The 13,969-nt window shown below is 31.3% G+C and overlaps 1 protein-coding gene and 1 long non-coding RNA gene across 2 annotated transcripts; one reads left to right on the top strand and one right to left on the bottom strand.

Annotated features, from left to right (window-relative positions):
* Positions 1-2,234: 2,234 nt before the first annotated feature.
* Positions 2,235-5,544, bottom strand: LOC140046156 (uncharacterized). The gene is made up of 4 exons (XR_011844737.1): positions 5,347-5,544; positions 4,398-4,654; positions 3,809-3,954; positions 2,235-3,360 (listed from the first exon to the last, which is right to left on the bottom strand). It is a non-coding gene; the product is annotated as an uncharacterized lncRNA (long non-coding RNA).
* Positions 5,545-6,814: 1,270 nt separating this feature from the next.
* Positions 6,815-13,590, top strand: LOC140046155 (synaptobrevin homolog YKT6-like). The gene is given in 8 exon segments (XM_072090702.1): positions 6,815-6,920; positions 7,326-7,544; positions 7,633-7,715; positions 8,219-8,261; positions 8,263-8,404; positions 8,773-8,838; positions 9,495-9,596; positions 11,392-13,590. Coding segments are annotated over 7 exon segments (573 nt in total). The 5' UTR covers positions 6,815-6,920; positions 7,326-7,443; the 3' UTR covers positions 11,428-13,590.
* The last annotated feature ends 379 nt before the right edge of the window (positions 13,591-13,969 follow it).

Raw genomic sequence — 13,969 nt, 5'->3', positions numbered from 1 at the left:
TACATATTATTAAATATCTATATATTGTTATGTTGTACAGTATAAAAAACGTTTGGACCATCGGCCTATTTAATGATAACGTAGAAGCAACACGTGCTTGTGTTGCGTCGTTTTGTTTAATTATTGATTATGAAGATGCGACATACATTACTATCATTATTTATGTCAAAGGTTCAAAACAGCTATTAAGTCTACTTTATCGTCGCATAATGCTTTTAAATGAATTTCTTTAATAAATGAAGTCCATTAAATGCTGCTCAGTCATTTAATTATCGAATACGGTATTTCTAGTTTAATAATATCGTCGTGAATATTACAATTATTCTTCGGAAATACCACGCACCATTATTGATCGCCCTTAATTATTAGATTTAGACAAAATAATAATTAATAGTATTTTCGCAGACATACATAGGCCAGAGATTTTTTGTTTTGCCTTTCTCGCGATCTTCTTAAACAAATAAAATAAAAATATAAATTCAGTTTTACGTAGATTCAAGTGTCAAAAATTATACCCCTGGATTAGGAACCCCAAGTGGCCATCCAATGCTGGAGGCTTCTGGCGTTTTTAGCCCTTTTCGATATATTTCAATGCTGTTTTTTCCACGGGTAAAGCTCCTGGGCCCCTTGGTTTACGCCACTGCCACTCATCCGGCCCCATTACAAGATCGTATCTCCCAATTCTCACAGAGCTGTTCCTAATGAGGCATTCGAACAGGTACCACAAATCTCATAGGCATGTCTGTTTTGTTCCAATAATGCTACTAGAAATGCAGTCGTTAACTAATTAAATCAATATTGTTTTTTTTGTGTCTTTTATGGGCTCGTCCCACTTTTATTTTAGTTTGCTGTACAAATTATTGAAATATATACAAGTTCTCTATATAAGGCATATAATATGTATATTCTTTTGTATTATTAAAATTAAGAACAAAGGTCATGTTCTCCATCTTTTCTTTTCACATGCAAGTGACGCGTGCATATTTAATCAATATTATATACAATTCAACACCTTTGGATTCTTATATATCTAGTGTAATCTATATATAAATTTACGTAAGGGCAAAATTCGGTAAATCGCGCCTTACTTCTAGAATTTTTACTCGATGGTATATAAAGTTGGTTCGTACTTTCGGTACTGATTTTAACCACCTGATGTAACCCTGTTTACTAATTAAATTAAGTTAGATAATTAGTTATTGACGATTAAAACGAATTTAGGTTCAACGATTTGCCCCAAATAGGGGTGTTTTCCGATCGTGGTATACACTGTCTAATGGATGTCCATCTTGAAAAATACCCGCCACAAAAATGCGAGGAGGCTTCGCATTTTCCTATCTCCTCCTACGATAATTGTTTTTAATAGCTGAAAACCGGTTGAACAGTTCGAGTACAGCATCATAATGTTGAAGACAGGCTGATTTTCTTTAAAAAATACTATTTTGATACATTTAATATACGTTTTTACAAATGTATTGATTTGTGATGAATGGAACATTCCAAATTATTTGGTTTAACCATACAGGTATAGATTTAGATTTATGGGCCCCCTTGGAGAATAAACATAAATAGTATTGCAATGCTGTACCAGGGAGTTCCCTGGCTGTACAATACTGTTAAGGTATTTTAATGGTTAAAACCACTTTTGATCGCAATTTGAATCGCAAATTTCTTACTGTGAGTGTTGGTACTGTTAGATGTAATATAAAAATATATACAAATAAACTTTATTACTGTGAGTGTGGGTAGGCCCTACTGTTAGATTATAAACATATAATATACAAATAAACATTCCAAATTATTTGGTTTAACCATAGAGGTATAGATTTAGATTTATGGGCCCCCTTGGAGAATAAACATAAAAAGTATTGCAATGCTGTACAATACTGTTAAGGTATTAACCACTTTTGATCGCAATTTGAATCGCAAATTTCTTACTGTGAGTGTTGGTACTGTTAGATGTAATATAAAAATATATACAAATAAACTTTATTACTGTGAGTGTGGGTAGGCCCTACTGTTAGATTATAAACATATAATATACAAATAAATAAACGTTATTACTGACAGTTGCTTCTCAACGTTTGTATTAATTAATAATTTAAAAATATATAAACGTCGTAGTGGTGTATCGTTACATGTACTTTACTATTTCAATCGACTATGACAGTGAGAGTTTTAACAAAGTACCGTATTAAATCGTAAATGTTTTACTGTATTTAGTGGTATATTATTTATAGGCCTATAAAACATTAAAAACAATATTTCGTTACTGAGTGGATAAGAATATATTTTAAAATGTTTCCTCTTTGTACCTATCTTCTTCCCCCATCCCTCAACCCTTAATGTTACATACAAAACACAAATTGGGTTTGTTTAAATGAGTCCAAATAAAAAAATTTGACTCATTTTGTTTCTCTCTCGGAAGTAATTCCCAGGGTGCTAATTTTGGTTGACTACATAAATCATTGTGTATATTTATTCGTTTCTGTAAACGACAATGTATTATAGTCCTGCGGTACGTACATTTGAAATCTCCATTTTTTTCTCGCTGGAAATACTGTGTATTCGAGAACCATCTGTGGGCACGACCTAGATGGTACGCGAGCGAAGCGAGCGTGCCATCTAGTAAATACAATTTATGGAGCTGCTTCACTCCTGATAAATAATTAATGTCAAAATATTGAATTCTTCTCAGTAGCAATGGAGGCCTTCACTATGACGAGCATAACTTGCAAGTCCCTCGTTTTTTCGTATATTAGAAAAATAATAATATTGTTTTATACCTTGCTACGCCGCATCACCCCCACCACATATGACATTTCTAGATGTCCCACTGGGTAGCGTGTATTACTTTTTTTTAAATCATATTATTAGGTACTTGATGAGAGTTTTTTTTTGTAATTTTAACAGATCACCATTTTTTGTTGTCCAGAAGCTCATTTATCCAGGATAACATGGAAGATCGAGAGTAGCATCCTACACACAGACCAAGTTAAGATATTGAAAACCGCTTGGTCACAATCGACAAAATGTTATTTTTCAAAAACCAAGGCTCATTGATTCTAAATGCTATATTTAGTAGCTCAATACATTTCTATTTTTAATTTTCTTTTAGGATTTATCATAAATCAATATCATTGCTAGCAGTGTGAGGATGACCAATACCAGTGGATTAAAGTTTACGCATGTGGTGTTTCCCGCCATAACATCGTTGCAGTCTGTCGTGTTGCAGCAAGTTGTACACTTTTCATCAAGATATCCTAGGCCTTCGTAAATACAGCCTTCCAGGCACTTTATTTTTTCAATGCAGTTCCGACGATAGGTTGTTATGACGCTATTTCTTTTTACTACATACATCTAAAAAGGTAAATTTGAATAAGGTAATAATATAAAAATGTACTAGGGCTATACCCACCTGTATGCATACACGGTATGGACCACTTTGCATATCATTCCAATGCGAAACAATAAAATCCAGCAACCAACGGTCATTCCCTCCTTTAGGAAACCATACGCACCTTTTCTGGGTTACCATATTTAGACCCTGTTATTGGTTTTAAGTCAGTTCGCTCTTTCAGGGATTTTATTTTTAGCATAAATAGGCCTATAGTCGAAACTTCCTCGTGAAACGAAGAACGGACACTGTTCTTTCACTATACTTTCCCGTGAAACGAACGATCAAGGGTTATAATATACACTGTACTATTTTAACTTATGACAAACTCCTATTAAGGGGACACTTCTAATGGAACCTTGTCGAGGCTTCGAGGTGTCCTTTTAATAGAGTTTGCATTATAATATTTACATAGCAGGCATCTTCATGTGGTTGACATTCGCGTGAAGTATTTGTCTTTGGATCCTCCAACCAGAAACATGGTTCTGCCGTTTCGATGTCATAGTTCTCTCCCGGCTTCAATATGTACTCACAGTCAAAACATTTTATTGTTGATGCTACAATAGTAGAAATCTGAGATATTAATACCGTACTTAACCACTAGGTTCTCTGTCAATTTAAATCTCCCCCTCCCAACGAAGCAAGCGTGTAATGAAATAAGACATTCTATCATTATCCAAGAGAGAAACCGCAGATGTCTAACCACACGGGACTATAGGTTTCGCGTATATTTTTGGTCAAGATAATTTTACATTTTTTTCAATTACTCTTATTCAAAAGTCAAATAAGATTCTATATTCGACTTTAATTATTGTCATCAGGAAATAGGCCTAACCATTAACATGTTTAGGCCTAGTATTAGTGTATAGAGAAACACCTTTATCAAATTCAAAGTAAATATAAATATACCCTTGCGCGTTCTACCTGTTTCATCATTTATTTATTTAATTGTCACTGATAAAATAAATAATAAAAATAACTAATAATGATTTAAATTTACCTTTTGGTGGCCCTGAGGTAAAGATAAGCAGCGTGATCCACAAATATATTAATGAACAGCAATTCATAGTAATGTCTTGTTTTGTTTTTAATTGGTAAGTTCAAGCTGGTCTCAAATCTATTCACCTCATATTTTTCCAGTATAAAGGCAACAATTTCTGTAAACTGGCACGATGGTCAAATGTCACTACGTGCTTTAATGACGGTTTAACAAACAATTATAATCACATTTAAATGATCCTGATTCAAATGTTTAAACTGAAATATTGAAAAGAAAACTAAATTTAGATTTTACTTTTGTTGTGCGGGTCTTCACATGAAGACTGTGATTCATGTGTTTTGAAAATATTAAAACCAATTGATGCATTTTGTATACCATACGTAGGCCTACATTTTAACTCAACATAATTATATTCCCCCCAAAACATGAAAAATAAAGAATAATAAAATCAGACTTTGAATAGGCCATTTTCTAGTTCTAATAAAGTTAATCACTTCCGTAGAAAAAAAATGGAAAAAAAATAACGTTTTCACTTATAAAATGAAAAAATAAATGGCCCAATTCAACCAAAAACCCAATGACTGCTGACAGCCAATTTGACTATTTTTTGCTTTAAAATACAGCTGTTTTTTTAATAAATACATTTTTTTAATCCAATTTTTGGTCAAAGTGGCCCACTATTAGGTTGCATATTCAACAAAATGTTAAGATTTATTTTTTCAGGGAGAAAATACATCTTTAAGCATTTAAAAATTGAAATTGAGAGGTGCATCATCTCTAGCACAGCTTCCATCCGTATCTATAATAGTTTATGATGTTTTCATCCCTTCACTGGCGTTGGCATAAACCCTACCAATTGAAGAAACCAGTGACATATGTCCCAACGAAAAGGAACTATTAAGTAATATCTGTTTATTGTTTAGTTAATAAGAAGTAAGCAAATACTCACTTTATTCATATTATTTAGTTTCCATCCAACAACATTTCGTTCGCGACGAATGTATACGTCAGGTCGATCTTCCAATATCGTTGCTACATTATAAATAAAGCCGTTTGGTTTTCATGCCGATGAATTATGATTAGTTTAAAAAGGCCTATTCGGTGAATCTTAATGGGTTTGTCAACAAACCCTGCAAGCAATGCGATTGGCGGAATAATGTTGCATAGTCTATAATATTATCGTCTGCTTTCTTCCGATGTAATTAATTTTCTTGAGTTGAATATTGCCGCAGCCGGAGGATAATTCTAGCAAGCATTGACTCTTAATTAATTGTCTCTCATCGATTTCTATGATTATACAGATCATGGATTGGTATAACACCGACAATATTAAAAATTCAATTATTTTACAAGTGTATTGTCTAATTATGGATCTTGCACGCACGCGCGTGCGCATTAATATGCAAAATCGGTCAAGTCAAATGATAAAATTCCAGAAATCGATGTGTGGATTTTTTTGATCAGTTGATACCTTTCCCAAAAAAAATATTGATAAAATATAGCCTTGATATTCGATAATTAAAAAAAATATATAATAATTATTGATTAATAATAATGATATATTGACATTGTGATATTGAACATTAGCAATGTAATTGGAGAGTACAAGGACTAAATATTATTTTAAACAATAAAATGATCGATCAAGCCTATCTAATTTCGTGTAATTGTTGTTGTACGTTGCTATGTAAGTATCACATGATAACATAATAGAAACTATAACATCATAAATTGGTGAAGATGAAGGCCGGCTAATTTTGGTTTCGTATCATGACAATCGCATGCGCCATAAGTCGCGTGCTAAAACGCATAGTGATACCGGACCGACAGACAGACCGACAGACCGACATACCGACCGACCGACACAGTGAACCAAACTCCACGCGACTAAAAATACGGTTCTAATTGTTCAAAAATAAATGTAGGCCTAAACTACAACATATAGGATTATAATTATTATCTGCAGTTTGTTTTTATTCAGAATTCTGGTATTAAATTATTATTTAACTATATTTAATTGATTTCATATTAATTTAGCCTCCATATTTTATATTTAACTTCGTTTTTTTTTTTTGTGGCATGGTTGGAATTCCCTTATTTCGTATTAGTTTATGTACTTTAATTTATTATTAGGCCTATTAATTGTTTTGGCCCTTTCATTTATCCAGCTGTAGGCCTATATTTATAATAGCCGATAATGTACAGAGTACAATTAAGGATGATGGATACGATAGTAATTACGTATACGAGTTAATAATAATATAAAATAAATAAATGTTTGTTTGGGAATTTGAAAACGAGAGAAAAAGGTCTAGAAGGTCAAATATACGGAGACTTAAAAAGTTTAAACAAAATATGGTGGCGCCCGTTTATTATGATGAGTAAACACACAAAAACAATCGAACTGCGAAAACGAGGCAATTTGTCGATGTGGTTGTGTTTATTGTAAATTTCTGACGTCTGTTCTAAATTTAACGTAGTAATCACAATATTAACAATTTAATAACATTCACTTACACCAAGGTAAAGTACGAATGACTTTATATAGGCCTAAGTCTTGTTTAGCTAACCCCGTTTATAGAAAATGAAAACTAGGCCCTTGTTAGATTAGCCTAACTCTGGGCAAGTCTGGTTACTCCCCGGCCGGCCCGGCCTACTATCAAGTATCTTGCCCCGTCACCAGCCGGAGCTGTGCCGCCTAGCCTGGCCAAAGTATAACCTGTAATCCATGCATGACCTGAGTGTGATCAGAAATGTAGCCCTAAATTTAGCTTTTAGAAAATGTAGACGACACAATAGGACATACATTATTAGTCATACTGTATTTTGAATTATTATTTATTTTTAATAATAGCCTAGGCCTAGCCTACTAATACTATAGCTAGCTAGGCCTACTAGCCTAGTAATACAAATTTTCATTTCTTCCAGGAAAAATATACGCAAATATAAAAAAACGAGGCAAAGTCAAGAGGAAAACAATACAGATCGTAGGCCTACGAAGTAGCCGTTTTTGTGAGAAACTAGGCTACTACACACTCACAGGACCATGCGTCTGTATTCTTTAACTATTCTATATAAGGGTGTGAAGGTACTGTCATTAAAGGCAGCCTACGATCTCTCATCCTTTGGATATTTCCAACGAAAAAGGTAAGACCAAAATACATTTTGAATTTCAATGACCTACTATATATCTTATCTAATTATACCATTAACTTTCCTACATTCATTCATGCAGTGTTCAAGAATTTATGCAATTCACTAGTCAGATTATTGTTGAAAGAACACAAGTTGGCCTCAGAACCTCCGTAAAAGAACAAGGTTAGTAGTAATTAAATGCAAACCTTACTTATTATTTTTTTTTCAGATTCAATCAAAAAAAGCTTATGGTTTGTCTTAAAAAACCCATATCAATTTTATTTATGAAATAAAAGACTCCATTATACAGTACAACCACTGTACACATTCTAGACCCAAACAAGTTTTTTCTTACTTAATAGGGGTATTCCCAGAATAATGGTTGCAGTAGTAACACATATTGCCCGTAGTAACATGTGTTTTCCACTTGTTTGATTCCACAAGTGTAGTACTGTATATTATTAAAGTGTAAAGCTCTGTCTACATTAGAAAACTAGTTTGACAAAAAAATGTGATGTGTCCAAATGTGGTAGTGTAACGACATCATCATGTCCATAGGTACACACATCACATATTTTTGTCACATAAAGTATGATAGTGTAGACAAGGCTCAACACCACTTTAAATGACCATAAAAACTTGCTTACTGTGCGCTTTTTTAACTTTGCAAATATGTCTGTTCACAGATTACTTATGTCACGCATACATACGTAATGACAGTCTAGCGGGAGTACCCTAACCGTGTGGCGTTTACGTTACTAACCAAAATACTGGATTTATTTGCAACACAAGTACCTTCAGGATCATGGCCAACAATGGCAGAAAACTCCGCAGATTTTTCGGGATTAGATGAATTTTTAGCTAAATATCAGGTTAGTATTATCAGATTTCAGAGTATTGTAGAAAAAATGCCTACAAAGCATTTGCTAAGTATACCAGCCACAATTTTCAGGTTATCGTCCCAAATTTATCATCCACAAATTACATATTCAGGAAAATTGATATGTTACAAAAGCTTGTTAAAATCCTGAGTTCTTCAATGCCAAGTATTTAGTTTCTGAGCGCTTATTTTATTACTTGATTGAATTTTTTGTTACATTTGTTGTATTTTGATTTAATGAAAAATTAAAAAAAAAAGTATATATAAAAAGCTTAAACCTCATTCACTTGATCAATTGATACATTATTAAGAAAAGTTAAATTATTATTTTTAACATTAAAAAAAATTATTTTATTTCAGAATCCAAGGGAAGCTGATGCAATGACAAAGGTACAAGCAGAATTAGATGAAACTAAAATCATAATGGTACGTTACTGATGTCACGAACTCTCTTTACGTATGTTTCCGAGCGGTTGAAAATACTTTAGGAACTCCCTTGTGACATAAAAGTACACACACAAAATCCACAAAGTTGTAAAATAACTCAAAAACAAAGCTTTAATTTCACTTATCTTCAACTTTCAACAATCCAGTAAGCACTTTAAACAACAGCTTCACAATAACTTTTACAATCTAATATCTAACCTTCTTCAAAATAAATGCTTCAATCAAAAATTCTTCTCCCCCTTACAATTGTCATATTTCCCCTTATATACAATATGTTCATAACCTTCTAGATCATTCCTTAAACTTCTTACTCTATTGGATTACAGTTTCTATTAATAGTATACTTTTGGAATGTTGCTGATTGTTGATATATTAATTATACATGGTTTATTAAATCAAAACATCTTATTCTAGAATGTTCATGTAGACTATGATACTGTATATGTTAGGAATGGTAATTTATTACACTGAACACTAGGGATGTTGGGACGTGCTTCCTTGCTTTAATACCATTGAGGGGACACTTTCCCATAGAACGGACAAACGAATATTGCCCCTTGGATTTATATAATTCCTCATTGCATAATACATTTTCTCCGAATTTATCAGTATTGCCTATATTTTACGTTTTTTAGCACAGCACTATAGAAGCAGTTTTACAGAGAGGTGAAAAACTAGATGATTTAGTATCAAAATCTGATGATTTAAGTTTACAATCAAAAACATTCTACAAAACCGTAAGTACATTTGAATACTGTACATACATTGTATTTGAACACATACATTGCATTTGAACACATACATTGTATTTGAACACATACATTGCATTTGAACACATACATTGTATTTGAACACATACATTGTATTTGAACACATACATTGCATTTGAACACATACATTGTATTTGAACACATACATTGCATTTGAACACATACATTGTATTTGAACACAAACATTGTATTTGAACACATACATTGTATTTGAACACATACATTGCATTTGAACACATACATTGTATTTGACCACAAACATTGTATTTGAACACATACATTATATTTGAACACATACATTGTACTTGAACACATACATTGTATTTGAACACATACATTGTATTTGAACACATACATTGTATGTTAACACATACATTGTATTGAACACATACATTGTATTTGAACACATACATTGTATTTGAACACATACATTGCATTTGAACATATACATTGTATTTGAACACAAACATTGTATTTGAACACATACATTGTATTTGAACACATACAGTGTATTTGAACACATACATTGCATTTGAACACATACATTGTATTTGAACACATACATTGCATTTGGACACATACATTGCATTTGAACACATACATTGTATTTGAACACATACATTGCATTTGGACACATACATTGTATTTGAACACATACATTGCATTTGAACACATACATTGTATTTGAACACATACATTGTATTTTAACACATACATTGCATTTGAACACAAACATTGTATTTGAACACATACATTGTATTTGAACACATACATTGTACTTGAACACATACATTGAATTTGAACACATACATTGAATTTGAACACATACATTGCATTTGAACACATACATTGCATTTGAACACATACATTGTATTTGAACAAATACATTGTATTTGAACACAAACATTGTATTTGAACACATACATTGTATTTGAACACATACATTGCATTTGAACACATACATTGTATTTGAACACATACATTGTATTTGAACACAAACATTGTATTGGAACACATACATTGTATTTGAACACATACATTGTACTTGAACACATACATTGTACTTGAACACATACATTGAATTTGAACACATACATTGTATTTGAACACATACATTGTATTTGAACACATACATTGCATTTGAACACATTCATTGTATTTTAACACATACATTGTATTTTAACACATACATTGTATTTGAACACATACATTGTATTTGAACACATACATTGTATTTGAACACATACATTGTATTTGAACACATACATTGTATTTGAACACATACATTGCATTTGAACACATACATTGCATTTGAACAAATACATTGCATTTGAACAAATACATTGCATTTGAACAAATACATTGTTATTTAACACATACATTGTATTTTAACACATACATTGTATTTTAACACATACATTGTATTTTAACACATACATTGTTATTTAACACATACATTGTATTTTAACACATACATTGCATTTGAACAAATACATTGTATTTTAACACATACATTGTATTTTAACACATTCATTGTATTTTAACACATACATTGTATTTTAACACATATATTGTATTTTAACACATACAGTACATTGTATTTTAACACATACATTGTATTTTAACACATACATTGTATTTTAACACATACATTGTATTTTAACACACACATTGTATTTCAATACATTTGCTTCATTTCCTTGTAGGCCAATTTATCACGTTAACTTGTCATTAGTAAATATATGTGTTTATCTTTTATTAGGCACGGAAAACGAACTCTTGTTGTGTAGTACAATAGCTGTTTCTGCATAAAACATTTACTATTGTCATGTCAAGTCTCGTCAGTGAAGTCCCACCTCAAGTAAGAATTCCTGACGTGCTGAGGTTGGGGTAGTATGAACTATGTGAATAGACTTAGCATTTTTATACTATGATGCGGCTGGCAGGAGCACCATCTGTGGAGTGTCCTAACTGGGAATAAAGGTATTTGTTTGTCTTGTGTTCTGGTGAAAAATTCATACATTTCAAATCCATATGTCCTGACTTTTGAAGAGAAAGATTTGTTTATAGTAAGTTTGAAAATATGGTTCTTGGTATGTACATTTGTGGCAATTGGATTATGAAATGCTAGAATTAGTATGAGCTGGTATCACAATTCCCTAGCTATCTTGCCCATGTTGTGTTTATTGTTATACGCCCCATAAATAAATCCATTTTCTTTTAAAATGTATATAATGCTATAGTATACAAATAATGAATGTTTATGAGTATATTGGTACAAATAGCATGAAGTGAATGAGGTGAAGCCGAGTTGATATATAACTTTTGATCATTCACCAAATGCCATTTTATATAACATCTAAATAGATTTGATTTGATTCAAATAAAAGATAGGCCTAGCCTAAGGCTATTCATGCCATGTGACCCACAATCGTCCAATCAAATGACAAAAATTTATTCAGGTGTTATATAATAACAGATAATAAATATGAAGTATGTACCATTGTCAATTGTATTACTTACAATTTTGTTGAGAATGGGTGTAGACTTGCTAGAAAGTTTTCCAGTCATTCAATTTAACCAAGAGAAAACTTCCTCCTAATTGTGCATAAGATCTGATTAGCCAATTAAAGATTGTAAAGTAGCGTGTAAAGCTATGTCTACACTATCAAAGTTTATGTGATAAACAAATGTGATGTGACCATATATGGACATGATGATGTCATATCAATACCATATTTTGGCATACTATATTTATACTATATTTGGGCACATCACACTTTTTGGTCAAACTAGTTTGTTAGTGTATAGAGCTTAATACATGTCACATACAATATGTATCACATAAACATAACCTTAACACAATACTGTGTCATATGTGATACATATGACTTTATATTACATAATCTGATACTTATGTTGATATAGAGTATCAGGTGATCTGATTTACATTTCTTGAAAATATGTTTAGATCATTTTTGCTATTTTATTAAAAATCATAGATGGTATTATAGTCTAACTCAATGTGATTGGTGCTTCAATAGATAAATCTAAAGCTCTGTTTTCACTATCAATTAATTACTTTGACAAAATATACACGGGTTGTCATATCAGTACCATATTTGGTCATAATACTACCATATTTCGCCACATCACACTTTTTGTCAAAGTAGTTTGATAGTGTAAACAGATTTAAGTTGATGTACAAAAAAGTATTTTTTAAATAGAAATTTTTGTATTAATTTATTGCCTTGGAAATTGGGTGGATTTTGGTTCTGTCAAATGTAATGTTTCTCTTCCATTGGTGTTTGTTCATTGTGTATTTTGTTTGGAATAACTTGTTGTTTATATATTGTACACAGATCGCTATGTGTTTTGTCCCTTAAGCTCTGTCAACTCTATCAAACTTTATGTGATATGCCCATATATGGACAGGATTATGTCATATCACTACCACATTTGTGCATATCACTACCATATTTGGGCATATAACACTTTTTTTTGTCAAACTAGTTTGATAGTGTAGACAGCTTTAGCTCCATGATTCTTTTACATTGGAAATCACTGTAGTATATAATCACTCATGGCGTAAATGTATTGTTTGAACTAGGTGTGGATTACAGTTTACGGTTACTGTTGTAGTATCTGAAAACCTGCTGTACATTAACCTGTAATTCTGAACCTAAATTCAACTCATTCCTAAACTCTTATGAATATGAAATGTATCATTTATTAATTGGCTTGATTAATAAATTTAACTCTTTAAAACATTTGAAATATTAAGTTAAGATTAGAAATATATCAAGAATTTGATACAAATAATGTATTGAAGGTATCCCATATTTAAATTCAAATTATAACAAAACCATGCATTTTCATTTCATTATTAATGTAAAATACTGAGATGGATTACTATTATCAGTTTTCATACAAACAATCTCATTGGCTATTTAGTACTAATAACAAGATAACATTTTTAATCAAGTGAATACTATTTACTTATGTTTTAAACAAAAACAAAATGACATTTAGTACTTCATTAATTAGTATAAGAATATGAAATATTATATGATATAATATATTTAGTGTACATTTTTTGTGTACACTTTATAGCACTTTGCTATGTAAATCGTATAATGTAATTGAAAATTATATTGTGTATAGTAAATTATGTTGTCACAAAAAATGTATGTATTTTTACAACAGCAGTAAATACAAATACTGTTTTCGATTTATTAAATAAGTATAATTTTTTAATTTAGGGTCTTTATTTCTTTAATAAGGAATCTTGTGATTATAAATGTCTTGTGAAATAAATATTCGTATACAAATTGTGTTTT

The sequence above is a fragment of the Antedon mediterranea genome, chromosome 4, assembly GCF_964355755.1.
Source record: "Antedon mediterranea chromosome 4, ecAntMedi1.1, whole genome shotgun sequence".
NCBI classification, from domain to species: Eukaryota; Metazoa; Echinodermata; class Crinoidea; order Comatulida; family Antedonidae; genus Antedon; species Antedon mediterranea.
Note: the sequence above shows the minus strand (reverse complement) of the source record. Positions and strands in the feature narration are given on the sequence as shown.